General features: G+C 39.1%; 7 protein-coding genes across 9 annotated transcripts in view; 2 read left to right on the top strand and 5 right to left on the bottom strand.

The window, feature by feature from the left end:
- Positions 1-10,588, bottom strand: part of LOC134816841 (uncharacterized) — a 31,654-nt gene extending 21,066 nt beyond the window's left edge. Inside the window, exons 1-3 of one of the 2 annotated variants that reach the window (XM_063825836.1) lie at positions 10,319-10,588; positions 9,336-9,484; positions 8,797-9,032 (exon numbers count right to left, since the gene is read on the bottom strand). In XM_063825836.1, coding sequence (XP_063681906.1) covers positions 8,797-9,032; positions 9,336-9,484; positions 10,319-10,570 — 637 coding nt within the window. In that variant the 5' untranslated portion in view covers positions 10,571-10,588. The remainder of the gene's footprint in view (positions 1-8,796; positions 9,033-9,335; positions 9,485-10,318) is intronic. The other variant, XM_063825835.1, reaches the window with a different exon arrangement.
- The window catches only part of LOC134816726 (arginine and glutamate-rich protein 1-A-like), a 1,122,901-nt gene that overhangs the window by 1,033,518 nt on the left and 62,445 nt on the right, over positions 1-26,938 (top strand). The gene's annotated exons all lie outside the window — the stretch shown is intronic.
- On the top strand, positions 1,435-5,838 carry LOC134816889 (uncharacterized). Of its 2 annotated transcripts, none has more exons than XM_063825889.1 (6): positions 1,435-1,571; positions 2,847-2,985; positions 3,891-4,036; positions 4,358-4,496; positions 4,831-4,967; positions 5,432-5,838. In XM_063825889.1, exons 1-6 carry the CDS (start codon positions 1,477-1,479, stop codon positions 5,589-5,591), a joined length of 816 nt encoding a protein of 271 aa, XP_063681959.1. In that variant the 5' UTR covers positions 1,435-1,476; the 3' UTR covers positions 5,592-5,838. The 2 variants fall into 2 exon arrangements, with proteins under 2 accessions (XP_063681959.1, XP_063681961.1); XM_063825891.1 differs by lacking the exon at positions 1,435-1,571 and adding an exon at positions 2,419-2,635.
- Positions 11,580-13,659, bottom strand: LOC134817287 (coiled-coil domain-containing protein 34-like). Its single transcript, XM_063826420.1, has 3 exons — positions 13,609-13,659; positions 12,720-12,829; positions 11,580-12,360 (listed from the first exon to the last, which is right to left on the bottom strand). The coding sequence occupies exons 1-3, from the start codon at positions 13,649-13,651 to the stop codon at positions 11,764-11,766; spliced, it is 750 nt and encodes a 249-aa protein (XP_063682490.1). The 5' UTR covers positions 13,652-13,659; the 3' UTR covers positions 11,580-11,763.
- On the bottom strand, positions 13,884-15,210 carry LOC134816736 (uncharacterized). The gene is made up of 3 exons (XM_063825719.1): positions 15,086-15,210; positions 14,642-14,709; positions 13,884-14,439 (listed from the first exon to the last, which is right to left on the bottom strand). Exons 1-3 carry the CDS (start codon positions 15,207-15,209, stop codon positions 14,281-14,283), a joined length of 351 nt encoding a protein of 116 aa, XP_063681789.1. The 5' UTR covers position 15,210; the 3' UTR covers positions 13,884-14,280.
- On the bottom strand, positions 17,975-22,993 carry LOC134817220 (ATP-binding cassette sub-family C member 10-like). The gene has a single exon (XM_063826355.1). It carries the CDS (start codon positions 22,973-22,975, stop codon positions 18,311-18,313), a length of 4,665 nt encoding a protein of 1,554 aa, XP_063682425.1. The 5' UTR covers positions 22,976-22,993; the 3' UTR covers positions 17,975-18,310.
- LOC134817348 (ATP-binding cassette sub-family C member 10-like) lies at positions 24,034-26,788 on the bottom strand. The gene is made up of 2 exons (XM_063826485.1): positions 25,784-26,788; positions 24,034-25,389 (listed from the first exon to the last, which is right to left on the bottom strand). The coding sequence occupies exons 1-2, from the start codon at positions 26,786-26,788 to the stop codon at positions 24,034-24,036; spliced, it is 2,361 nt and encodes a 786-aa protein (XP_063682555.1).

Raw genomic sequence — 26,938 nt, 5'->3', positions numbered from 1 at the left:
TATAACTAGGCACACTTATTATTAGGCACACTTATTATTAGGCACACTTATTATTAGGCACACTTATTATCAGGCACACTTATTATTAGGCACACTTATTATTAGGCACACTTATTATTAGGCACACTTATTATTAGGCACACTTATTATTAGGCACACTTATTATTAGGCACACTTATTATTAGGCACACTTATTATTAGGCACACTTATTATTAGGCACACTTATTATTGGGCACACTTATTATTAAGCACACTTATTATTAGGCACACTTATTATTAGGCACACTTATTATTAGGCACACTTATTATTAGGCACACTTATTATTAGGCACACTTATTATTAGGCACACTTATTATTAGGCACACTTATTATTAGGCACACTTATTATTAGGCACACTCGTGCCTAACACTCGTTGTGGTTGTTCCCTCGTTGTGGTTGTTCCCTCGTTGTGGTTGTTCCCTCGCTGTGGTTGTTCCCTCGCTGTGGTTGTTCCCTCGTCCATTGATCTGAGAACACAATCTATCTCTGACCATTTAGTATGGTTTAACATGCTCCCCAATCATTTCGATGGGAATTTTAGATTTACAACATGCAGCGTACTGTACGACTAGATACTGTTTGCTTGCTTTTACTCCTTCATATGCTCATACAAAATTTAAATAGGAAATGTTCTCGATTTGATAAAATATTTAAACAGAGTTTCAAGATTCAAACTCAGTGTGTTACCCACCATTATCAGGATGACAAGTAATACGCCCTGTGCTCACAATGTTTACTGGACAAGAAAGTGACTGAGTTTGAGCATGACGAGTGTGTGGAGGGATCTAATAATGCACGATAACAAGTTGGTCACGTGACTAACAGGTCTGGGAAGGCACGCATCTGTGTTACGTGTGAAAAGGTTGTTTAATTTGCTTTCAGAGATCACTATTAGTACTCAACCCAAAGCAACCATGTAGTTTGAGGAGCAGTTAATATTCCTTTGTTGAGACACATATCATGCAGCGCACTATGTTGTTATATATTGTGTATATCTTATAGCACGTGACAGCCTCTTCATCAATCAATCAAACAGTTATCTAGTCGTTTTTGACTTTTTGCTTGTCGGGGCTATTTTAAAAAGCATCTTTCTAAATTACAACAGTAAAATACAACCAGTAACACATGTTTATTGTTTGATCTTCTTCTTATAATATCTTTGATTGACTTGTAGATTTTTGAACTATTTTAGAACTGTTGTTCAGTAGTCCTTCTGGAATATGATTCAAATGATTTAATAAGCAGGAGAATTAAACTGTTAAAAATTGTTTTTACATAGTGATCCATTACTGACAATCGATCCCTAATCTGCTTGTTTTAACAACATACAATATTACAATTGTATAGTTTCCACAACTATAAGTAAATACATGTAATTTACCGCACAGAATGAGCATAATATCCCTGCAGTACCAACACCTCCCACCTAGTCAGATGTACGGTGACGTCACTTCACGTGATGCCCTTATTAGGAATATCTACAACTCTCACGGGATAGAACTACCTCCTATACCCTCTGCTCATAACAGGTATAAGTACGGCAAGGGTGGATCTTCGATACGGGAAGGAGGGAGGGAGGGAGGGAGGGAGGGAGGGAGGGAGGGAGGGAGGGAGGGAGGGAGGGAGGGAGGGAGGGAGGGAGGGAGGGAGGGAGGGAGGGAGGGAGGGAGGGAGGGAGGGAGGGAGGGAGGGAGGGAGGGATTTAGGGAGGGAGGGAGGGAGGGAGGGAGGGAGGGAGGGAGGGATTTTGAAAGGTCTAGAAATTTCTCTATACAATGTTATAGGTATTGTGTGGTTATATCACCTTACATGATGCCCTTATTAGGACTGAACATTTAAAAAAAGAATTTTAATGACATAATATTGAATTAAAAATCATAGTGTTGTTATTGTTTATTTTGCTGATGACCTAACCAACTCCCCCGCGTACATATAATAGTAGCTCGGATAACCGGAGTTATGACAGTTTAAAATAAAACTGTTTAAATAATTGGCTCTTCTCTGTAATTATGCTAAAATGCTGAATAGTTAAGCCTCATTATTTAATTTCTTGCTATAAATGGTCCGTATAAGATATATTAACAGTTAACACTGACCACTTGCACTGTAGAGAGTTTATAAACAGTTTGATAAACAGTTTAAAACAATCGATTTTACATCGATCGTATTGTATTTAATAGTAACATAATATTATGTGTGGTTTTATAAATATTAAATATTATATAAATATTAAATATTATATAAATATTAAATATCATATAAATATTAAATACTATACAAATATTAAATATTATATAAATATTAAATATTATATAAATACTAAATATTATTGAGCCGATAAGCACTAAGCAGCTATCACTTTGACTGCAATCTGTATTTCGACTGCAATCTGTATTTCGTTCGTACTAGTATAATAAGGTCGTCGTGATATTAGATTTATATTAATACACAAGTTCTTAGATTTCGATTAATACACAAGTTCGTAGTTTTGTTTAAAGTATAATTGCTACTTGCTCCTAGTTCCATCTGTGAGAGTTTTCATGGCGAAACTAAGCGTCCGCTTTCATATACATGACCATGCAACTCAGAAAGGGTAAGTAACGCCGGAAATAAGATAACCGCCTTTCAAGTTATTCACATAATATTAAGATGCGAGCAAGGGTTACCTAGTAGTAGTAGTAGCAAGGGTTTTAAAATATACAAATCTTATGAATCTGATAATTATATAACGCTAAACCCCCCCCCCCCTCCCCCGGCCCCTTATAACACTTAAGAGAACATATTGCTAGTTATTGTTCCACTAGGTTTGTTCAGACTCACGAGATATGGACTAAAGACAACCCTAAACACCAGATAAAGTACCATTCCTCGCAGCTGACTGATTCGTTAGTGTGTGTGAGCATGTCTAATGAGATACGGAGAACCATTGCCAGTCTTACACAGGTACACACCCTACTTACACACTACACACCCTACTTACACAGGTACACACCCTACTTACACAGGTACACACCCTACTTACACAGGTACACACCCTACTTACACAGGTACACACCCTACTTACACAGGTACACACCCTACTTACACACTACACACCCTACTTACACAGGTACACACCCTACTTACACACTACACACCCTACTTACACAGGTACACACCCTACTTACACAGGTACACACCCTACTTACACAGTACACACCCTACTTACACAGGTACACACCCTACTCACACAGGTACACACCCTACTCACACAGGTACACACCCTACTCACACAGGTACACACCCTACTCACACAGGTACACACCCTACTCACACAGGTACACACCCTACTCACACAGGTACACACCCTACTTACACAGGTACACACCCTACTTACACAGGTACACACCCTACTCACACAGGTACACACCCTACTCACACAGGTACACACCCTACTCACACAGGTACACACCCTACTCACACAGGTACACACCCTACTTACACAGATGCAAACCTTCTTACACAGGTACACACCCTACTTACACAGGTACACACCCTACAACAATTTTAGATCGGAGTTTTAACACCCTACTTCAAATTATCGTTTAAAAGGTTGTACAGTACAGTACACCCTGTAGTAGTATAGTCACACACTACACCTTGTAGTCTAGGTTTACCAAGTAAATCAATGGTCGACTTTGTTTTATCTCGCTGTTGACATGCACACCAGTGTCTAGAGATACTTCAAATTTTCTTTTAATACGTCTGCATGACTAAATCATAACCTCTATAGATAAGCTTTTATTTGGGTCATTGTTTTCTTTATTACCTTCGCTAGGTTGCTATTTCTTAAAAGCCACAATTTGCAGAGCAGTAAGGATATCTCCAACCAGACACGCGCTGCAAACAGAGGTCCCTTACTCCTGACAGGGACTACTAAGATATTCGGCAAGTCTCTGACACAAGGAAGCTACTTGAAGAGCATGTCACAACCAGCCACCCGACAATTTAAAAGGTACAATGTCACAACTAGCCACCCGACAATTTAAGAGGTACAATGTCACAACCAGCCACCCGACAATTTAACAGGTACAATGTCACAACCAGCCACCCGACAATTTAACAGGTACAATGTCACAACCAGCCACCCGACAATTTAAGAGGTACAATGTCACAACCAGCCACCCGACAATTTAAGAGGTACAATGTCACAACCAGCCACCCGACAATTTAACAGGTACAATGTCACAACCAGCCACCCGACAATTTAACAGGTACAATGTCACATTATTATGTAGTAACATGTAACCATGGTAACGCTATACTCTCTCCCTAGGCACGATAGAAACTATCTCTGTACCTCAGCACCTGCCAAACAGGATCCGGGAGAACTGGACTTGAGACTGAGTCCCGTTAACTTTAGGAAGAGATATGAGGAGGAGGAGGCTGTTGCAGTTAATGATACTTCTAATCTGGTGGGGTTATTGTTGCAGTTAATGATACTTCTAATCTGGTGGGGTTATTGTTGCAGTTAATGATACTTCTAATCTGGTGGGGTTATTGTTGCAGTTAATGATACTTCTAATCTGGTGGGGTTATTGTTGCAGTTAAGGGGGCCGGGGGGGTCTTCATCAAAATTCTATATGTATTTGGGATGTCTACAGGTAGTACCTGTATATATTTGGGATGTCTACAGGCAGTACCTGTATATATTTGGGATGTCTACAGGTAGTACCTGTATATATTTGGGATGTCTACAGGTAGTACCGGTATATATTTGGGATGTCTATATATTTGGGATGTCTACAGGTAGTACCGGTGAAAAAGGAGCACGATTTTAGACTGCCCTACAGAGAGTGCCTTACAAAGAACAAGTCACCAGCTGTCCACATACTGGAGGTGGAGTGCCTGATCTGCGGGCAGCTGGGTTCTATTTACAGACACAGGTTACTAAATTAGTAACCAATCTTACTATATATAAAGCGAGACGATATATATGGATGTGTTTATCCGTACCATTTTACTGACACCACGGCATCAACTTTAACGCGACTTTCCGCAAAAACCGTAAAAGATATACAACTGAAACTTTTTTTGACTGGGTCAAATGCTTTAATGGCCTCCAAATCAGCATGAAAAAATAAAAAATTGGCCAAGGAATAGGAGTTTTAGAGCCCAAAATTTGGACCCCCAAGTGGTGTCAAAAACGCAAATTAAATAGGTATAATTATTTTAGTCTCTTGAGTCTTGACACCATTTTAGGGTTATACGGGTTCCTGCTAGTATTAGTAATACCAATACACAATAGTCAATACAACTGGGTTCTAATTTAATTATATTATAATGCTTAATATATATTATAATGCTTAATATGGTATTCTCAGATAAAAGTTACCAATACTATTTTCAGAGCTGACAAAGCAAACTGCGGGAGATGTGGGAACAGTTTAGCGATGAAGTTAGACAACAAGCTGGAGTATCAGTTCAAGATAACGAAACAGGTATCAGAACAGGAGGTGCTGGACAAGATGAGGAAACACAACGACAGAGCCATGAGAAGGCTCTTGTAGATGAGGAGAAGAGGTTAAGAGACTTGGTGACTCAGTGGCGTAACTGACTATTGAGCACAGGACCTTTGATGGTTGGTTTGCTTTCCAGAGATTATGTCCATTTTTGCAAAAATCTGTTATATTCAACAGTGAGAATTTGTTACGATTATTGGGCACAAAACTGAGCAATTTAACAGAAAAACATGATTTAATGTTCACATTTTAGTAATAAAAATTTTAGTAATAACTTATTTTAATCAGAACAAAACGCTTTTCAATTGAGTCGATAAATTGACCTGAGAAAATATGTACAGTCGAACCTCTCTAGTCTCTATGCCGGGTACCTCGATATACCGGGCTTCTTTTTTCTCTATAATACATTGATAATTTATTTGTGAGGCAAAAGATTGGGATAAGCAAACAGTGTAGCATGTATGTATGACGTATGTACAGATTGGGATGAGGTGACCTTCTCCATACTGTATTGTATATCTTGCAAGTTTTATTTCCCCCGCGCGAGAGACCCAGTATAGATGTTTTACTGTACTATAATTATATTATAACAATACTGGAATTGTCAAATTCTACAGTATTTTAAAATGATTAAAATGATTCTTGGTAAACAAAACAAGCCAAAATCAGCACTTTCTGAAAGAATGACGTGTGGGTGAAAGGGAGTTAGAAAGTAGCTCAATGTTTCTTTTTCCTGAATAGATTCAGTATAGCTAATAGCAGTGATAACCATGTTACAATGAAAGTTAGTAAATGAGGTTGCGAATTCAATCTGGAATTAAATTTCATGGAAGAAGACCACTAGCTACAAGTGAAACACTCAGCTTGGTTTTTGACATGTTAAGGCGATTTGGGATTATTGGGTGAAGAAAAATGAAGCTATTATGGGCATGGTTGCCACGCGAGCTAGGACATCCGGAACTACCTCAAAAGATTTCTTACTGATTTCTACTTAATATTTTCGAGCGCGCGCGCATTAGAATGTTTGATGATTCAGTAAAACGTTTTCGCGCGCTACAAAAACGAAAATATTTCAGCATTTCTGCGAAATAACGACTGTGTTCCTGGTAAGTTAAGTAAAAGAATAATCATGGGATTACACATGAACTGAATAATGGTAAAATAGTAAATCTAAATCCTAAAAATTATAGAAGAACTAGTGTAACCCGTGCCTTCGGCCGGGACTTCACTATCGCAGTTGAAATGCAAAAGTATAAACCCGCCTAATGCCTATTATAGTATTCGAAAACACGCATTATTACATTTTCGTAGTTAAACCGGTGCGAAAGTAACTCGCTCAATCCAAACATAACGCAATTTAATTCTTAGTGCCAGTGGTGTAACGAAGGGCCCCGCTGACCCCGCTCTGCAGGAGGGCGCCATCTTAAGGGGACGCCAAATCGTCGTTTAAATGTGGGACAATTTCGAAAAACTTAACTGAGGTACTAGCTAAACACTCTAGAAACACACTTTTTAACAGTGTATCCTCTAAAATTACCTAATCTCCTAATTTGTTAAATTTTAGGGAGGGCGCAAAAAGGCGCCAACAAGGGGGCACTTTTTCGGTGGGGGCGCAACGTTATGCCACTGCACAAATCTGAGCTTGTGTTTATGAGATATCGCGAATTTTGATTTTTGCCTTTGTCCTTAAAGTTTCAGCTCCTGGTTGTGGCCAGTCTTTTCCCGAAAGGAGGTTTACCTTTTTAAGTTTAAGTTAAGTTTAACATGTAATTACAGGTTAACCTCAATATTTGGCCTCAAAAACATAAGGTCAAATTTCGGTCTGTTTTTTTTTCCTTCTCGTTCGTCTCCAGCAAGTCTGATCAAATATTATGTGAAAACTGGAAAAAGATTTTTACAAGGAATTTTTCCTGTAGATGCTTGGTATATAAGCAAAATTTGACAGAGCATCTTGTGGAGTGAACTATGTGCCCATCCTTGGCGAACTCGGTGAATGTCTGGTTCTAATATACCGTTACAATAATGACTTTAATTATATTATATAGATAACACATTACAAAGACGTGAAATATCATCTCCCAATACAGCAGGTCAGCAATTTCACTTACTTGGGTGCAATCATCAGTGCGAATGGAACAATTGACAAAGAACTGTCAGCTCGAATTCAAAAGGCCTCTGGGGCATTCTATCAGCTCAGCAGTATATGGTACAGTCGCAGCATTAAGACTCCAACTAAAATCAGGATTTACAAAGCGGCTGTTCTCACTATACTGCTTTATGGAAGTGAGGTATGGAATACCACACAGACGCAGATGAAAAGATTTGAAGTGTTCCATCATAGATGTCTGAGGAGAATCCTGAAAATCAAATGGTTTTATCATGTATCTAATGCTGATGTACTTAAGCGGGCTAACATCGCCCCTGTTGATACTTTCGTACGAGCAGCTAGACTCCGATGGTTTGGCCATGTGGTGAGGATGCCAGAAGAAAGAATACCCAACTATCTTCTGCACTGGATCCCAAAGCATGGTAAAAGGTCGAGAGGTAGACCTCGGAAAAACTGGTTGTCATGTGTCCGGGAGGATGCAGCAATCTTCACAGGTGTCGATAACATCACGATAGAAGATGCAGAACAACAAGCTACAGACAGGGTTCACTGGAGAGGTCTAATACACCGGAGAAAGGAGTTACTATGTGGTGCAGGCCACTCCAACGACTAGGAGGAGACCTTTTCAAGTACAAGTAAGTAAGAAATAGCCCCCGATTGTTGCAGATTGAGGTAAAGCAGAATTAAGTAAGTATAGTGGAGAAACTTCCACAATTACTGAATTTATCAAAATGTGACCTTCATCAACTTGGTCGACATAAATTACCCTAATTTGCTCTTTACTCATTCTGTATGGCAGAGGCCTCTGCTCTGTTTTGCTGTGTTCATTGTAAGTTCAAGTTCTGCACGCTTCTAAAAACACGCAAGCATGCATTATACGAGTTTGCTTGCAAACAACTCTTAGCTAAACCAAATTACACTATTTAAGCCTAAATGCTACATATTTTTTAAAGATTTCAAAATGTTTCTAATTTATTTATATAGTTACCACTTAGAACCTAGAATACAGAGAAACTACCAGATAATAATAATTCTCTTGCTTACTGAGGCAGTAAGAAAGCATACGGAAGTTCAATCTGCATCAGAAACTGAATGTAAGCTTACACTATGTACACACGCATAAGTATAGAGAAACAGTGAACTGACCTGTAACTGATGCCAGGTCAGTCAGCAGCAAGTCAGCGTTACCGTTACTGCCAGCTCCAATACTGACTGATACTATGGGTCTCCCCCTGTTGTTGCGTAACACGCACTCGACCACCAGGGCAGGCCGCTGGTCAGGGAGTCCATCTGTAACCAGGTACACTGTGTCCACTGTGCAGTCAGAGAAGGCTTGTAACAGTGCGTCTAGTGTGTTACTGCTAGTCTCAGTTTCTAGGTTCCTGTAGTTACAATTATCAGAAACATCTATAAACCTGGTCACCTGTAACATCTACAAACCTGGTCACCTGTAACATCTACAAACCTGGTCACCTGTAACATCTACAAACCTGGTCACCTGTAACATCTACAAACCTGATCACCTGTAACATGCCTTACCTGGGCTCACAATGAGTGTATCCCCGCAACCATATAATTTAATTATTTCATCAACCAAGGGTGAAACATCATTTTGTTTTCCTTATAACTTTATAAAATTATCAGGAGAATGAAATTACCCAAGTGCGCTAGTACGAACTACTAACCTGAGCCAAGTGTAGGCACTCTGAAGAGACTGCTGACTGAGAGTGACAGGTTCCTCGCTGTACCTCCTCCCCAGAGTACTGAATGCTATTATATTGAACTGTGTGGAACACTTCGTTACCATGTCTTGCATTAGGCGCTCTTTTAATACCTGTAACATTATGTTTAGAGAACAGTCAATATATCCAGGAAGGGGGCTCCAGGAGGGGGGCTCCAGGAGGGGGGGCTCCAGGAGAAGGGCTCCAGGAGGGGAGGCTCCAGGAGGGGGGCTCCAGGAGGGAGGGGCTCCAGGAGGGGAGGCTCCAGGAGGGGGGCTCCAGGAGGGGGGGCTCCAGGAGGGGAGGCTCGAGGAGGGGAGGCTCCAGGAGGCGAGGCTCCAGGAGGGGGGCTCCAGGAGGGGGCTCCAGGAGGGGAGCCTCCAGGAGGGGAGGCTCCAGGAGGGAAGGCTCCAGGAGGCGAGGCGCCCGGAGGGGGGCTCCAGGAGGGGGGGGGCTCCAGGAGGGGGGAGGCTCCAGGAGGGACAGGGACCGAGGTCCGAGAGTGCCCATTTTCCCACGGTTTGTCACATATTGTCAATCTTGTCGTATACTGTCATATATTGTCGTATATTGTCAAATCTTGTCGTATATTGTCATGTATTGTCGTATATTGTCATATGTTGTCAAATCTTGTCGTATATTGTCATAGTTTGTCATAAGAGATTGACTCTATTAAAGTATCACTAATAATAATACTCATTTTCAGGAGGAGTCTTGAAGAGATTGACTATTAAACTATTACTAATAATAATACTCATTTTCAGGAGGAGTCTTGAAGAGATTGACTCTATTAAACTGTTACTAATAATAATATTCATTTTCAGGAGGAGTCTTGAAGAGATTGACTCTATTAAACTGTTACTAATAATAATATTCATTTTCAGGAGGAGTCTTGAAGAGATTGACTCTATTAAACTGTTACTAATAATAATACTCATTGTGCCCACCTCGTATAACTGGTGTATGATGATGGGCAGATGCTCGTACATACTACCACTACAGTCTACACAAAACACCATGTTCCTCCCTTGTAACACACCAAACACATCTTTATATTCACCACCAAGCAGAGTTTCACTTTCTGCTTTCTCTTTCGATATGGTTTGCCAGGTGTTATCAGGTGATATCTCTGATTTGAAGGCTTGTTCCGGCTGAGCTCCCACTGAGACAAAGGGGTGTGTTTCCCCGATAACTGTCATTTTAACTAACGCTAAACTTTGTTAAGTTAGCTAGGTGTCACAAATTAGATTGTAAATTGAAGTAATTTCAAGAATTAAGTTTTGAAAGAACAGACGAATATGACAAATCAATCTCGCATTATGTTGATTTTACTTAATAGACACAAAAAACGGAGCGTATTTGTGAGAAAAAGTTATTTACAATGCAGCATAAAACAACAAACATGTTTATTCTTTATAGTAAAGTGTCATCTGGCTCTCCTAACAAATAATACTTGCTGGAAATGTTCTTGTCATTGCATGTGATATATCACAAATGCGTGTTAAAATCAAAATATCTGATAAGTTTTCAATATAAATTTACATGATGTGTAATCTGGGTTAATAAAATAACAAGAATTGTACTTGAGCTAGTATATATTACATAGTGTAGTACTATGTTCGGTTCATATAACCTCTACTATGGTTAGATAGTACTCTTCACATTATACATATATACAGTGGACACACAAAGAACATTAATTAAGTCATAACCGCCCCACTCTAAAAATCAAACAATTTTAGATTTTGTTACGATAGAATATGAAATTATCTTTAATCTGTAGTATATTGGATATTCCAAAACTGTTAAATGTATTAGTGTTATAACGTTCGATTCCATTAGTTTGAAATATCAATGCTTGCAGCCTCAGTTCAGCGTTAAAGAAATGTTTCAGTAGTAATTAGGGAAATTAGTAACTAGGGAAATGCGATACATTCAGTGTTTTACCATAATATTATAAACCAGATCCAACTCTTTACCCCACTCTAACTACCCCACTCTTTTTGAATATACCCTAACTAACTAACCCACTCTTTTAATATACAGAGTATATTGTAAATAAAGCGGTACGATCAACGTAATCGTCCAACTTTAAGTTTCATGTGTAACAGTAATATTATTATTTACATTATAATATTATTATTACAAAAATAATATAAATAATAATATCATTATAATTTTTGTTATTTCGATTGTATTTATGTCCCTGATGATTGTTACACATGAAACTTAAAGTTGGGCGATTACGTTGATCGTTTACTTTGAACTGCTTTATGAATAGCTCCTAGTTTTAACACTTTGCAAAACAGGTAACACATTTGAGTATATTATATAATATTATGTTATATATATTATGTACAGTGTGATTTTTTAATAGTCCTGGATATCACCCTTATAAAAAGGGCGTGTACAGAACTTTAACCTTCTCATAAGAAATATCAGTCCCATTGACCCAAGGCGCTGTGTTTGGTCTACTTGTTGGACTGCTGTACACATCTGACAAAGTCTTAGGCCTGTTAGCTGGTTTATTGGAGGGTACTGGTTGGTGGTTTTTTAACCAATCTTCGTATTTCTGTTTCGCTTTTATCCTCCGTTCTTCCTTCAAACGAGCTAATTTTTCTTCCTCGGCAATTTTTTTAGCTTCACAATACTTTAATTTTTCGGTTTTTATCTGTTTCCATTCCTTTCGAGCTAAAACTGATTTCTCCAGTATTTCCTCTTTCTCAAAAGCCTTCTTTTCTTTGTCTTCTCTCTGTTTCTCAAGTTCTGCCACTACTCTTTCCTTGTGTTCTTCCAATTTCTTAGCCTTCCAATCTTCTATAACTTTCTCCTGCATCTTCAACTTATCACGGTTTGCACGTTTAAGTTCCCTTCTTTTTCTTCGCTCCTCTTTTCTATTCTCTTTTTCACGCTCCTGAGAGAAAGACAGCTCCTTAGCTTTCCTCAGAATCCATCTCTCCCATTCTGTCTCTGGCTGGTCTGGGAGAACCTGATAAGAGATATATAGATGAGAGATCAGTGGTACTGGTCTGGGAGAACCTGATAAGAGATATAATAGAGATCAGTGGTACTGGTCTGGGAGAACCTGATAAGAGAATATATAATAGTTCCTGACTATTGCTGCAGTTCAACCATTGAAGTATAAAACTTAAAGTTGAACTTTGTTTCATTTGTTCTTTACCTTGCTCCTTGATCTCGAGTAGAGCACTGTATAGTGCACTGTATTCTATACAGTGTATAGTGCTGATAAAGGGAATAACAACTGGGGTGCCTGGAGCTATTAGTACTGTAGTACTAACTATATTACTACTATGTTTGCTGAGTACTGTGCTAAATGAACTAATTAACCTCTTTGTAGAAAGTGGAGTTTTCAGTGTCAGATGCCACAGAGCCAGTCTTGCGTGATCTCACGCTGGCTGAGTGTTTTGGGGTGGAACTCGACAAGCTCTTCTCAAAATCTGAGGAATATTTGTGCTTATAATAACTTGAATCAAACCCAAACGTTGTAACGTTTGAGTTTAAATGACAAATACCATATTTGCTGTAAATTAATAATTTGGTTCATAAGTCAACTTTTTTAATAGTATAGACTATAGTAAGGAGGAGCGCAGAGCCGCCTTACTATAGTAAGATAAAATAATAATAGTTAGGGCATTATAAATATTTTCTGAGGAATAATTTGCCACAATAATTTCTGTGCAGGAATGTGTTGTCCTAATCCCAGGAACTACCACAAAGAAGATCTGATGACTGATAGGGCATAACTAGCTAGAGAAAATTGTTTCTGCCATTAGGAAGGCAGTAGCTCAACAGGTGCGGAATAATGACCGCAATAGTCACATAATGGCAAGCTAGTGAGAGTTTGAAAGTGATATTTTATTTACTGTAATCAAGTTTTGGAAAAAATTGAAAATCATTAGTAGTTTTTGTTAATTTTTGGGTCAAACTTTCGTTTGTATTGTAACAGACTTCTGAAAAATAGGCGCAACTAGCAACACTTACTTTTCAAATTATTAGCAAAAACTGATTTTTGGCTTCGCAAACTTTGATAATATTCTAAGTGGGCGATAAATTGGGATATAATTAGTCACAGAACCCCCCCCCCCCCCCCCCCCATTCCTGTATAGAAATTATTGCGGCAAATTAGTTCCCAGGTGGTTCTATATTCATGCTTATTGGGGGGACGTGGCACCTCCCCCCCCCCCCCCCCTTATTGTCCCTAACTATAACTTCTTACCCTGCTTAGCCGCCTCAGAATTAGTGTACTCAGTACTGGTCATGTCCTGCAGAGCTTCTTATTTAACTCACTCGCATATAATACACAATCAACTAAACAATCACTGTTAAATCTTTCGACTCCCACAAAAACTTATAGTTATATGCAATTACCTGTAGAGAAAATTAAGATTGATCTATACAAAACGATTATTTTAAGGTATTTTAATCGCTCAGGGACCCACTTAAGACACATCACACAAGTAACTACTAATTTTAGTGAAACAGAAGCCGAAATATTCGAAAAGGGTGTGAAATCATAAAATGATTTTTAATCTATTTAAGAAATTCATTCGACAATTTTCAAGATGTGAGGATCGATTTCAATAAAACGTTTCATAACTTGGGAACTCTTACATAGAGTGGAACTATAATAAATAATAAGTAAGAATTCGTCACTAGACCAAGAAAATAGTACTCTTGAAGTTGAACTATTGAAGCTTTAAAAGCATCAGGACATCAAAAAGATATGCAAATGCAAGTATGATCGAAAACACGATAACATAATGAATCTTAAGATTTGTCGACCTGAACAATCAGTCGTTTCGTAACACTGTGTTTACTATTTAATCAACCTAATCTCATATCACAGTCAGTATAATCAGCTCCCCAAATTATAACTTAATCACTACGCTCATTTGTTTCCAGCCATGGCTGTTTCTAAACGTTTCTCCCAGTAAGGAGTCATCTTCATCTCCTCCGGCAGCTCCTCAGCTATCTTGTTTAACAGGTCCACTTTGTCTACCCTCGCTTTCAGTTTGCGCTGAATCCAGAGTGGGGCATCTTCTGGTACCTGAGTAGTGAGTAGTATAGGGGTTAATAAAGTTATAAATATATAATAAAATTAGCAATATTCATGAATCATACTGTTAATAATTAAAGTAAATAGTTGACTAACTGTTACTGTGTTGGAGGATGCTAATATAGATCCATGGACAGATTTACACTAAAGGTCATAATATATACTAATGTCAATGGAAATTAAAAGATGAAACCTCGTAGATGTGGTTAACCCAAAGGTTGAACCTATCCTCTGTTTTAGAGCAGTAGGAACCAATCAAACCTGGTAGTAGAGCACACATTACATATTATCTTAATAACACGTTAATAAGAAACTAAACCAAGTAAGTGGTAGTAGAACATACATTACATATCTTAATATTATGTTAATAAGAAACTAAAGCAAGTGAGTGGTAGTAGAAGTGTTTATAAAAGAGCAAGTGAGTGGTAGTATTAGTGTAGGAGATAGTTAAAGAGAGACAATGACCCCCCCCCCCCCCCAGCCCCCTTAACTCACACCCGGCAGCTGTGAGAGCTGTGTGTAGTTGTGGTTTCTAGAAGCCCCCCCTGGCCCCCTTAACTCACACCCGGCAGCTGTGAGAGCTGTGTGTAGTTGTGGTTTCTAGAAGCCCCCCCCCCCCCCGGCCCCCTTAACTCACACCCGGCAGCTGTGAGAGCGAAGTGTAGTTGTGGTTTGTAGAAGAGTGGGAGTCTCATGATGTTGCGAGAGTAGGTGGCGCTGAACAGTCCGGCTGCTCCCCACCACACCACGGTACGTATCATACTAAATGGGGGGAGACAGAATATATTAACATATTATTTACATATTATTTTAGTTGTCAACTCATATCTTTTCATTCAGTTTTATTTTGAATTAGGGGTTTGAGTATTTGAGTACAGAGCAAAGAGAAAATGTGCAATTTGAAGATGCAAATGAAACTCATGATTAACTACAATATAATAATAGTACAAATTGAGAGTCATAAACTCAACATCGATCTAAAAATAAAAATTAACAAAAATATTCTGCTTGTGATGATTTCTAATTTGTCAAATTGGGATACAAAACAATAAAAACAATAAAAATTTGACGATTATTCTGATTTCAATATTGAAAACTTCATTTCAATGACTGGTTATAATCTGTTTACATAGCAACCCCATGTGTTTACATAGCAACCCCATGTGTTTACATAGCAACCCCATGTGTTTACATAGCAACCCCATGTGTTTACATAGCAACCCCATGTGTTTACATAGCAACCCCATGTGTTTCCTATTATAACGTTGTGATATGCTCACAAAAATAAAAAAGCAACAAATACACTGGATTGAGAAAATTATTATTTGATATTTTATTGTGTTATACTAATTATCATACATTTTTATAACCTAAATATGCAAAAAAAAAAGTGAATTTTAAATTTATCTCATGAATTGTTGCCATTTAAAATCCCTTGAACCTTTTTTGAATCATCCTGTACAATAAGTATTATATACAAATATTGCACACTTTCGCTAATGTATCAGTTGAAATCGTTCGACTATACATTACAAAGATGTGTATATCTTCTAGCAGCTTATTAAGCAATCGCACAATTATTCAACTTGGCTCAAAAATATCAATAACAATTCCGATAAAATCATAAATTCTTCTAAAAAGCAGATCGTACAAAAAATCAATAAAAATCCTTTAAATCTACTGGATTTTGAAAAACATATTATTATATAGTTACTGAGAACGCAATGGTGTAAAACTTATTACGGATGGGGAAGTGGTTAACAATCGGCGAAAAAGTATTAAAATATATGCAATAATATATAATACCATCTGTCACCAAGATGTAACCCTGTTAAGGCCACAGGGGGGGGTCGAGGCCTCAAAAAATGCAAAAAAACATTATGCTTTGAATCAATATATATTTTTGTGGTGGATACTTTGCCACCACTCATTTGTCTGTAGCTATTTTACTTTTTTTTATAAATGAGGTTAACCAATTCTCATTTAACCTCATTTTTTTGATAAATCGATAATGGAGGGCAGAAATATTGATGCCATTACAACTGAAAACTACGATAAGCTTTGTTTTTATTGTTTTTGTGTTATTTCAGCAGTTAAACTTTGAAAAATATACAAATAAAGGCAAAATTCTCAAAAATCACATAACATAAAAAACAGTTTTTTGCCTCTCCTGAAAACCTCGAATTTTTGACTTCAAAATCTATCTTCTCCTAGAGTTTTTATCCATTTCACCTCAAATTTGGAACTTATGTTCCTGACATAAATTTAAAAGTTTGTTATGTAACGATTGTTGTAATTTTGTTCCTAACTCTTTTTATGAGGTTAACCATTTTAAATTTTGTAACCCGCACTCATGGTTAACCTCATATCTCAGCTTTGGAGCAAGATATCATAAATCGTTACATAACAAAAACTCAAAATACCTTGAAGAACATTGTTGCCAAGTTACAAGGTTCTAAGTCATAAACTGAAAAAGAAGATAGATTTTGAACACGATTTCATTTAAAGTTTTCATTTACAATAGAATTACAGGTAAACCTCAGAATTCAACGCGCGATATCTTCAAATAGGAAACTTTGTTTTCGGTAAGGACAAAAGCATTTGAAAATTTAGATCGAGCTCTACAACATATCTCAAAATCTCAAAATCGACCTCGGACCCCCCCCTGTGGCCTTAAGGGGGTCAACACCAAAACAGGGGTTTGTGTTGACCCCTGTTTGACTATAATAAAAATGTATTAAAACGCAGCCTTTTCAGATACGATATCAAGATTTTACACTCATCTTGAACTAGATATGAATTAACTTCGAGCAAAATTTCAACTCGATAGTACCACACGAAATGATTAACTTATAGCCTATCCATAAAACAAATTGTGTTTTTCCGAAAAGTGCACTTTGACCAGGAAATGGTCGATTACAGAAATGAGTGTTCTCGAAAGGACCCTGACAGGTTTACATCTTGTTAAGGACCTTGACAGGGTTACATCTTGTTAAGGACCTTGATAGGGTTACATCTTGATAAGGACTTTGATAGGGTTACATCTTGTTAAGGACCCTGACAGGTTTACATCTTGTTAAGGACCTTGACAGGGTTACATCTTGTTAAGGACCCTGACAGGTTTACATCTTGTTAAGGACCTTGACAGGGTTACATCTTGTTAAGGACCTTGACAGGGTTACATCTTGTTAAGGACCTTGACAGGGTTACATCTTGTTAAGGACCCTGACAGGTTTACATCTTGTTAAGGACCTTGACAGGGTTACATCTTGTTAAGGACCTTGACAGGGTTACATCTTGTTAAGGACCTTGACAGGGTTACATCTTGTTAAGGACCTTGACAGGGTTACATCTTGTTAAGGACCTTGACAGGGTTACATCTTGTTAAGGACCTTGGCAGGGTTACATCTTGTTAAGGACCTTGACAGGGTTACATCTTGTTAAGGACCTTGGCAGGGTTACATCTTGTTAAGGACCTTGACAGGGTTACATCTTGTTAAGGACCTTGACAGGGTTACATCTTGTTAAGGACCTTGACAGGGTTACATATTGTTAAGGACCTTGACAGGGTTACATCTTGTTAAGGACCTTGGCAGGGTTACATCTTGTTAAGGACCTTGACAGGGTTACATCTTGTTAAGGACCTTGACAGGGTTACATCTTGTTAAGGACCTTGACAGGGTTACATATTGTTAAGGACCTTAACAGGGTTACATCTTGTTAAGGACCTTGAGGATGTTACAGAAAGAATATATTTAATGTAGTTTGAGGAGTCCTCACTCTCCTCACGTCCGACAATGGCGTTTCTCTTAATATATGATGTAATGCTGCCATACAACACTGAAACCCTTGTAAGACAAGTTTATTGAATATCAGAACTGGAACCTTGTGATGAGCGGTGGACTGAACCAGGACGATAAGACTGGTGTGATGAACCTGACCCTGTAGGAGAAGATTCTTGAAAAGAACTGTGATGTGAACGCTCTATTGATAAGGATTCCTTCATCATCCCACTGGAATCACCTTGGCCAGATGAAGCCAAGCCACTTGATTTTGCTAGCAGGTGAAAGTGAGATGAACTTTTTTGAAGGAGTTTTCGTGGATCCCCCTCCTCCACAATAGAACCTTGGCTCATAACGATGACCCTGTCATAGTCCAATACAGTTTCTATACGATGGGCGATGGCCAGTACTGTGCACCCACTCAACTGGTTCTGTAACAATCTCTGTACCAGCTGCTCCGTGTCACTATCAACATTGGAAGTTGCCTCATCCAAACAAACTATCCTGGATTTTCTCAAGAAAGCCCTTGCTAAGGATATCAATTGGGACTCTCCAGTGCTTAATGTTCCTAACGCAACCTCACTGTTGAGGCCATCTTTGGAATTCAAATAATGCACCATTTCTGTTTGCCGCAGAGCAGCTTTTAGCTCCTCATCAGAATGATCGCTAAAAGGGTCAAGGGTGTCCCTTAAAGTTCCAGAGAAAATAAGGGGTTGCTGAGGAATAATGGTGAGACTTTTTCGGAGTGATTTGTTGCTTATTTCAGTAATGTTAACGTCATCAATAATAATACTACCTCTCTCAAGGTCGACAAGCTTAAAAAGTGCGAGAAACAGGGTACTTTTACCTGCACCGGTCCTCCCTACAATTGCTACTTTTTCTCCTGTTCTGATAGAAATGTTTACGTTATTGAGTGCTCTTGTGGTACAGTTTTTGTATCTGACAGTAACTGCCGAAAATGTGATGTTACCTAACTCTGGCCAGCTGCTGTACACAGACATAGCATGATCACTTTCCTTCTCTCGAGGTAGATTTTCAGTGAACTGCATTACTCTTTCGGCGGCTACAAAGCTCTTTTCGAGATCAGTAAAAGAAGAGATAAGATAGTCCATAGCTTGGCTGATAGAGAAAGCTAATGTAAGTCCCAGTCCCAGTCTGGATGCATCAACATTATCAAATTTCATCTGGATCAGGACAACGCAGGAAACGAAGGCGATGACAAGAGCAGTGAGGAGTTCCAGTCTGAGACGGAGCCACACATTTGCTGCTGTTAAGCAATACTCCGCTCTCTGGTACGTCTTGAGGATTTTCATGCCAGTATTTTGCACAGCAGCACTGCTGCGGAAACTGTGAATGTAAGAAACCCCTCCAAGTGTTTCTTCAAAATGAGAGAAAAGTGGAGACTGAGACATAGAATAGAGGCGTTTGACTTCCCTGACAGCGCGCCTGTAATATCTCTGAATGAAGAAATAGAAGACTGAAAGAGGCACAAATGAGATGATGATGTATGGAAGTCCGTAACAAGTGACCACCACGACACCCACTATGTAACATAGGTTAGCTGCGAAGATGTTCACCTCGATCGGCACATCACTGTCTACTGTGTACACATCAGATGAGAACCTGTTTATGATCACTCCAAGTGGTGTAGCATCAAAGAAGTGTAGTGGAGTTTGCATGATGGACATGAGCATCTTGTTGTGGAGAATCTTTGTGGCAGCTATTTGAAAAGGGATGAAACTCAAAACCCTGCCTAAGCTGAAAATAATGTTACCAGCAATTATAGAGCCATACACTTCTAGATAGAAGGAAGAGTTAGAGGGCACTCCCAGCCGCTTGAAAACTTGGTCATTTAGCCCGTAAAGTAGTCCGCTGCTATGCTGGGAAGTGTTCCAATGTTGAGCTGAAACCACCCCCAAGGGAAACTCCCTAATGCCAGGTGTTAGCGATACTGCCTTGGCCCACAACGAGAGCCATATTGTTCCAGCCGAGTCCGAGGCTTGCATGCAAAAGAGGAACAGTACCACCAGGAAAGAGAGTGTGTACCCTGCAGACTGTAGATAGAACCCGTACACTGACGAGTTAACAGCTCCAAAGCTCCGAGGTTCTACGTAAGGGTGTTGCAAGTTGTCCTGATCCTCTCCTACATCACTACTTTTGATATGAGGAGAAGCAGTATCATCTATTGGTGGTAAGCCAGTAACTTGTGGTGGTCCTATGTATCGTATCTGCCCCTCATCAAGTACCATGAGTGTGTTTGCAGATGCGGATAACGACTTGTTGTGGGTACATACCACTCGAGTTTTACTAGCTAGGATTCCATTTATGCAATTCTCAAAGATGTGGTGCACTACATGAGCATCAAGACTTGAGAATATGTCATCAATAAGATATACCTGTTTGTTTTTGTATACAGCTCTAGCTAAAGATAATCTCAGTCTTTGTCCCCCGCTCAATAATGATCCATTCACTCCTACAGGTGATTCGTCCCCTTGGGAAAAAGCAGCTATGTCTTCGTCAAGAGCACAAGCACTGACAACAGTCTCGTACCAGTAAAGATCAAACACACAGCCATCAAGAATAGCCTCACGAACAGAACCAGACTTGATCCAGCAATCTTGAAGGACTATTCCAGCACCATCTTTCCACTCTTTCAAACGAAGTACTCCGGTTGCTATGTTTAGTTCTTGAGAAAGGGCTAAAAGGAGTGATGATTTTCCAGATCCACTTTTACCCATCACAATCATAAGTTCGCCCTTATTAACCTGAAACTGAAGGCGAGCAAGGCAACAGTCATTGCTGTCTTCCCAATAGAACGAACAGTTGTCCATCTCGATAATGCTATTCTCGCCCAAAGGATTATCAGCTTCGTTGTTGGTTGGGGAATTATCTGACAAGCAGAAGAAGGTCTGGACACGTTTAGTGGATACCCAGGCCATGGCAAAGTCCAGCAGCACCCAGGGTATCATATTCAATGGTTCGACCATTTGGCTGACCAGGGCTAGAGTTGTGAACAACATGCTGACGCTGATCTCTCCTCCAAGCAGGGAGTATGTCCCAATAGTCAGTGTTGTAATCAGGCTTGGTGCAATTGCCCACAGGAACACACAGCCCGCATCTAGCACTGCAATAGCTTTTAATTCAGTTAGTTCCACGTTTCTCAATTCCAATAGTTTTGCAATAAGACTCTCCTCCCACGAGAAGAATTTAACAGTCTTTATATTCGCAAAAATTTCATAGATTAACTTCAGTCTGTCATCTCGTTGTTTCATAAGTTTGTCCTCGTGTTTTTCAAATTTGCTGGTAACATATATATTTAAAGGAGTTGTGAGGATGCAAAACCCAAGGACTGATAAAAAAGACATGCCGATGTAATGATACAGCAATACCAAGATGATGATTAGTTCCAAAGGTATTGCCCAAATATCCATCAAGGCATACAGATGAGAGGAAATGGCATTCGCATCCTCTGTAGCAAAGTTTGATATTTGTCCGACACTAAATGATCTCAATCGGGCAAAATTAATATTTAGAACCTTGGAGAAGAGCTCAGATATGAGAGCTCCTTTCAACCTCATCCCCAATTTTCTGAGCTCGAACTTCAAGTGAGCACCCACAAATGCTTTGACAGTGCTGACAACCACCAACAGTGTCAGATACAAGCCAGAAGAGACAAGGTTCGGAGAACTCCTCTCAAGTTCGTGTAAAAACAAGTTCAATATAACAGGCACGCTCAGATTCAAGATAAGCTCCAGCATCTTTATCAGGTTTAATGGCCAGAAAGTCCACCCGAAAGCCCGGTTTATTGATCTCACGAGAAAAAGCTTGTCTGATGCTTCAGGGCGAGACGCTTCAATCAAAGGTTGTGTGATATCAGGTTCCTCAGACGAGGAGCTATTATCTGGTTGAGAGTAATGTTTGAGAGCCAGCTGGAGATTGCAATGGTTGGCAGCTGGATTTAGCGAAGTTGGAAGGTCAAAAGGTAAGTGTTCAACGGTTGGAAACTGAGATTCTCGTGCTACAGTGAAGAGCTTCTTCACCCAATGAAAGGAGATACGAGAAATAAAGGAAGCGGATTCCTCAGTTGGGGAATGTTGAACTCGAGTGCCTCTAGATGATCCGGCCCCTTCATCCTCCAGGACACTGACTGGCACGTTTGATTTTATGACTTGAGAAAGTAGTATCCCAACATAGAATACAAAGCGTGTGTAAATGTTTCTCACTTCATAGTCTTTGAAGGTGTCCTCGTCCAAAGCAGAGGCACTACCGGTGGTTGACAAAATTGCACTGTGCAATTCGAATGAACAAGATATAAAAGCAAGAAACCATGAAGCTATTAAGATATCAAAGTCTCTCCCTGAACTCACACTATGCCAGCTCCTGCGCCAAATAAATATCACAAAAGCACTCAGGCACCACGCTAGCAATATCAAACTTTCAGCCACAATTTCCACAGTTTGGATATTTTCCACAGCAAAACACTGCTCAACAAATAAAGCAATTTGAGTGCAAATAATGGCAGCATGTAGCACTAATCTGAGGTAAAGGACCCAGACCCTGTTCAGGATACCTGAGGCTGTGGAGCTACAGCTGGCTTTGAAAATAAAAAAAGAGCAAATAAAACTCATGATCACATATACAGGGGAAATAACCACCACTTTTTCAAAACAGCCTCCAAAGTCATTACCCTCCCATATGAGCGAGGGCTCCTCGTTTTTACAGAGTACATCTAGAAAACTGCTCATTGATTCATACTCGTCAACCATCCTTAGAAGCGGTGAGAAACAGTTAGTATCACATTTAAACTTCTTATTATATATATAATGCTAGAATAATAATTGTAGGAAAGACAATTCATATTATTATTTTTATTATTGCAAATCACTGTTATAAAAAATTGCTCGATTATCTGAATCAGGTATTTAAATGAATTATTTTGACCTCATTATTACAACCAATTGAATATGATTTAATAGAAATAATAAAACACATTTGAAATTCTCGGTAAAGTGTTAAAAATAGCAGTGAAATTAGATAGATTAATTAATAAAATATCGAGATGCCTGCTTTGGAAAAAAATCACATCATGTGTTATTAGACTTGTAAATGAAATGTGTCACCATTTTCATGTAAACGCCATCTAGCATGCATACATATCAGATGATTAACTAGTTAACTCCACAAATTTATCAAAAAGTTATTAGATAATGTAATTTATAATATACATTAGTTATTAGCTAATGTACATAATATATATATGCAAGTAGAACTGTTATAATGTTCCACTAAAAACCTAAGCTATAGTACCTTATATTTTATCATATAAGTAACATTATCCTGGACACATCTCCCAAACACTTATTTTGATAAGAACCGAAAATATCAGCCCAATAGCGAATATGGTCCACCGAATTTCGTACTTTTTCAGTGTGAATTCGGCACCTTCTATTCGAGTAGTTACTATCTACTAGTTACTTTCAGTATCTAACAAATGTCACCTTTTATCAAGCAATATTAAAACAATGATAAAACTGACTACTAAAAAAATGCTATTTCCTTTCTAGTTATATTATAATATATTATATTGTCATAAATATATTTTATCGTCTTACTAATAAATTTTCTCCTGACAGTCAATATTGACGTAAATAATTTCCGCTTAGTTTAAATTTACGTTCAAAATACAGCTTTAAAGGCCGCATGAAACACACTGCAAAGTGCAAATACACTCGCAGAAGAAAGAAAGAATTAAACGTTGGATAAAACCACTAAAATATTAAAGATTATATCATTAATAACTGAGTCATTGTGATTTTGATGATGAAGCGATTGCATCATCAATGTTTGAGGAAACAACCCCCCCTTTGACAGCTAGATTTCTAAACAAAGACGATCTTTCCTTGAGGAGTTCTTTGGGATTTCCTTCTTCCACAATTTTACCTCTACTCATGACCAACACTTTGTCGTAGTCTATTATCGTTTCAACCCGATGAGCTACTGTGATTATGGTGGATTCCTTGAATTCTTTGCGAATTATCTTCTGAATTATTTTGTCTGTTTCCATATCAACATTGGAAGTGGCCTCGTCAAGACACAAAATCTTTGACGTTTCGAGAAGTATTCTAGCAAGAGAAAAGAGCTGTGATTCGCCAGAGCTGAGAGTTTTTAGTGAAATGTGACGGTTAATATGATCTTCTCCGTTAACAAACTCTGATAACTGACATTTAACGAGCGCTTCTATGATGTCCTTGTCATTGTACTTGTTGAAAGGATCTATGTTCTCTCGAATAGTACCTGTAAAAACTAGCGGTTGCTGAGGGAGAATCGAGAGTTTCTGACGTAAAACCTTGCTGCTGATGTCATGTATATTTGTACCATCGATTACAATTATTCCAGTTTCCAGATCAACAAGTCGAAAGAGAGCCAGGAACATGCTGCTCTTCCCGGCCCCTGTCCTACCAACTATAGCCAACTTTTCCCCTGGCTTCACCGAGAAACTCAGTTCATCCACAGCTCTCTTGTTACACCCATTGTAACGGACTGACACCTTACTGAATTGTATAGCACCAAATAACGGCCAGTTGTAGTCAACTGACTGTATGTCTTCTTTTTCAACCTCAATAGGAAGGTCGTGTGTGTACTGTAGAACTCTTTCTGCTCCCACAAACTCCTTCTCTGCTTCAGTCATTGAAAATATTAGAGCTGTTAAAGTAGAATTAATGGTGAGAGCATAGGTGAGTGCCAGGCCTAACACGGCAGCATCAGCAACACCATAATGGATTTCAGTAAGGATAATAACTGAAGCCACTAACAATACTCCTGCAGCTAAAAGTTGGAGACGCAACCCAAGCCATGCGGTAGCGGCGCTCATGCAAAAACACGATCTCTGAAAAGCTTCCAGATACTTGACACCCATAGTTTGAACAGAATTGTATGCTCTGAAGCTGTGAATGTAGACTAGTCCTGACACACTCTCCTCAAAGTGTGTGAACAGTGGAGATTGGGACATGGAATAAAGCCTCTTTACCTCTCGCACTGCTGTTATGTAGTACTTCTGAATGAAATAATAGAGCACCAGTATTGGTATTATTGTTAGCAGAATATATGGTAAACCATAGGATGTCATGACTAGAGTACCTATCAGGGAGAAGGCACTGTGCTAGGAGGATGTTAAGCATGAATGGTAGATTGCTGTCAACAGAGTAAATGTCGCTGGAAAATCTGTTGAGTATAACACCAACTGGGGTCTTATCAAAGAAGTGCATGGTAGCTTTCATAACAGACTGCAGCATGTTATTATGCAGAGTTGTTGTGGCCGAAATGCCAAAAAATGCAAAACTGAATGCTCGGATAAGAGCAAAAACAGTGTTTCCAGCTATTAAAGACCCATAGATAGCCAGATAGAATGTTCCATTAGATTTATCTTCAGAAATAAGATTTAAGGATGAGTTTGTGAGCAATAACCTTGTTGGGTATATAGAGGGTGACAGACGGCTAGTATACAGTGTTGTGACATATTGCTGCACAGCTGACAGAAGGTATGCCGGATTAACAGCAACTGCTTTAACCCACACAGACAGCCACCAATCCGACAGGTTTGAGGTTCCTTGCATACCAAACATAGATATCACTACTACAAGTGTCAGCACTGCACCAGCTGCCTTCGTATAATGTTTGTAGACTGTTACATCAATAGGACCAAACTGCCTAGGCTCCTCATACTGGGCTCTTTCTTTTTCAACTTCGTCTTTCTCACTGTCCTCGTCAGCATCTTTTAATAACACAGAGTCTAAGTATGGCATATCATGCATATGTGGTAGCCCAATATACTTGATATGGCGATCTGCCAAGATAAGGAGTGTATCTGCAGAAGAGGCAAATTGCTTGAGATGTGTGCAGATTACTCTGGTTTTAGCGGCTAGTAACCCATTTATACAGTGTTGGAATATATGCAAGGCTACTTGACTATCCAATCCAGCAAATATGTCATCAATAAGATATACCTGTTTGTTTTTGTACACTGCTCTAGCTAAAGATAATCTCAGTCTTTGTCCCCCACTCAGAGCTGATCCATTAGCTCCCGCTGGTGTATCATCTCCAAGTGGAAAATTTGCTATGTCATTGTCAAGAGCACATGCATAAATTACTTTTTCATACCAATAGAGATCAAAGACACAGCCATCAAGAACAGCCTCACGAACAGAACCAGACTTGATCCAGCAATCTTGAAGGACAATTCCAGCACCATCTTTCCACTCTTTCAAACGAAGTACTCCGGATGCTATGTTTAGTTCTTGAGAAAGGGCTAAAAGGAGTGATGATTTTCCAGATCCACTTTTACCCATCACAACCATAAGTTCGCCCTTATTAACCTGAAACTGCAGGCCAACTAAGCAGCACATTCCAGGATCTGTCCAATAAAAAGAACAGTTATCAACTTCAATGACATTTTGCTCTTCGTATGGGAGGGATAGTGCAGCTCTTTGAGGAGCATCCTCGGGCACATCAAAGAAGCGTTGAATTCGCTTGAGTGACACCCATGCTTGTATGAATCCCATTATTACCCATGGAAGTGCATTCAATGGCATTATGACCTGGCCAACAAGGGCCAAAGTGGTGAAGACTGTGCTGGCACTTATCTGATTACCCAGTGATGAATAGGTTGCCATAATCACGAATGTGATCAAGCAGAGAGCAGATGCCCAGCA

Source organism: Bolinopsis microptera, chromosome 6 (genome assembly GCF_026151205.1).
Source record: "Bolinopsis microptera isolate Bmic1 chromosome 6, MBARI_Bmic_1.0, whole genome shotgun sequence".
In the NCBI taxonomy this organism is placed as follows: Eukaryota; Metazoa; Ctenophora; class Tentaculata; order Lobata; family Bolinopsidae; genus Bolinopsis; species Bolinopsis microptera.
Note: the sequence above shows the minus strand (reverse complement) of the source record. Positions and strands in the feature narration are given on the sequence as shown.

Excerpts from the sequence above, each read along its gene's own strand:
- LOC134816736 (XM_063825719.1), bottom strand. The coding sequence starts at position 15,209 with ATGATACGTACCGTGGTGTGGTGGGGAGCAGCCGGACTGTTCAGCGCC. Across the intron at positions 14,710-15,085 it reads CGCTCTCACAGCTGCCGGGT|GTTTGATTGGTTCCTACTGC; the intron begins GTGAGTTAAGGG and ends CTCTACTACCAG. Across the intron at positions 14,440-14,641 it reads GGGTTAACCACATCTACGAG|GTACCAGAAGATGCCCCACT; the intron begins GTTTCATCTTTT and ends CTCACTACTCAG.
- LOC134817287 (XM_063826420.1), bottom strand. The coding sequence starts at position 13,651 with ATGACCAGTACTGAGTACACTAATTCTGAGGCGGCTAAGCAGG. Across the intron at positions 12,830-13,608 it reads TTCTGAGGCGGCTAAGCAGG|ATTTTGAGAAGAGCTTGTCG; the intron begins GTAAGAAGTTAT and ends AATATTCCTCAG. Across the intron at positions 12,361-12,719 it reads ACTCCACTTTCTACAAAGAG|GTTCTCCCAGACCAGCCAGA; the intron begins GTTAATTAGTTC and ends ATCTCTTATCAG.
- LOC134817220 (XM_063826355.1), bottom strand. The coding sequence starts at position 22,975 with ATGAGCAGTTTTCTAGATGTACTCTGTAAAAACGAGGAGCCCTCGCTC.
- LOC134816889 (XM_063825889.1), top strand. The coding sequence starts at position 1,477 with ATGTACGGTGACGTCACTTCACGTGATGCCCTTATTAGGAATATCTAC. Across the intron at positions 4,037-4,357 it reads GCCACCCGACAATTTAAAAG|GCACGATAGAAACTATCTCT; the intron begins GTACAATGTCAC and ends CTCTCTCCCTAG. Across the intron at positions 4,497-4,830 it reads TTAATGATACTTCTAATCTG|GTAGTACCGGTGAAAAAGGA; the intron begins GTGGGGTTATTG and ends GGATGTCTACAG.
- LOC134817348 (XM_063826485.1), bottom strand. The coding sequence starts at position 26,788 with ATGGGATTCATACAAGCATGGGTGTCACTCAAGCGAATTCAACGCTTC. Across the intron at positions 25,390-25,783 it reads TGTGGGTTAAAGCAGTTGCT|CACAGTGCCTTCTCCCTGAT; the intron begins GTTAATCCGGCA and ends ACATCCTCCTAG.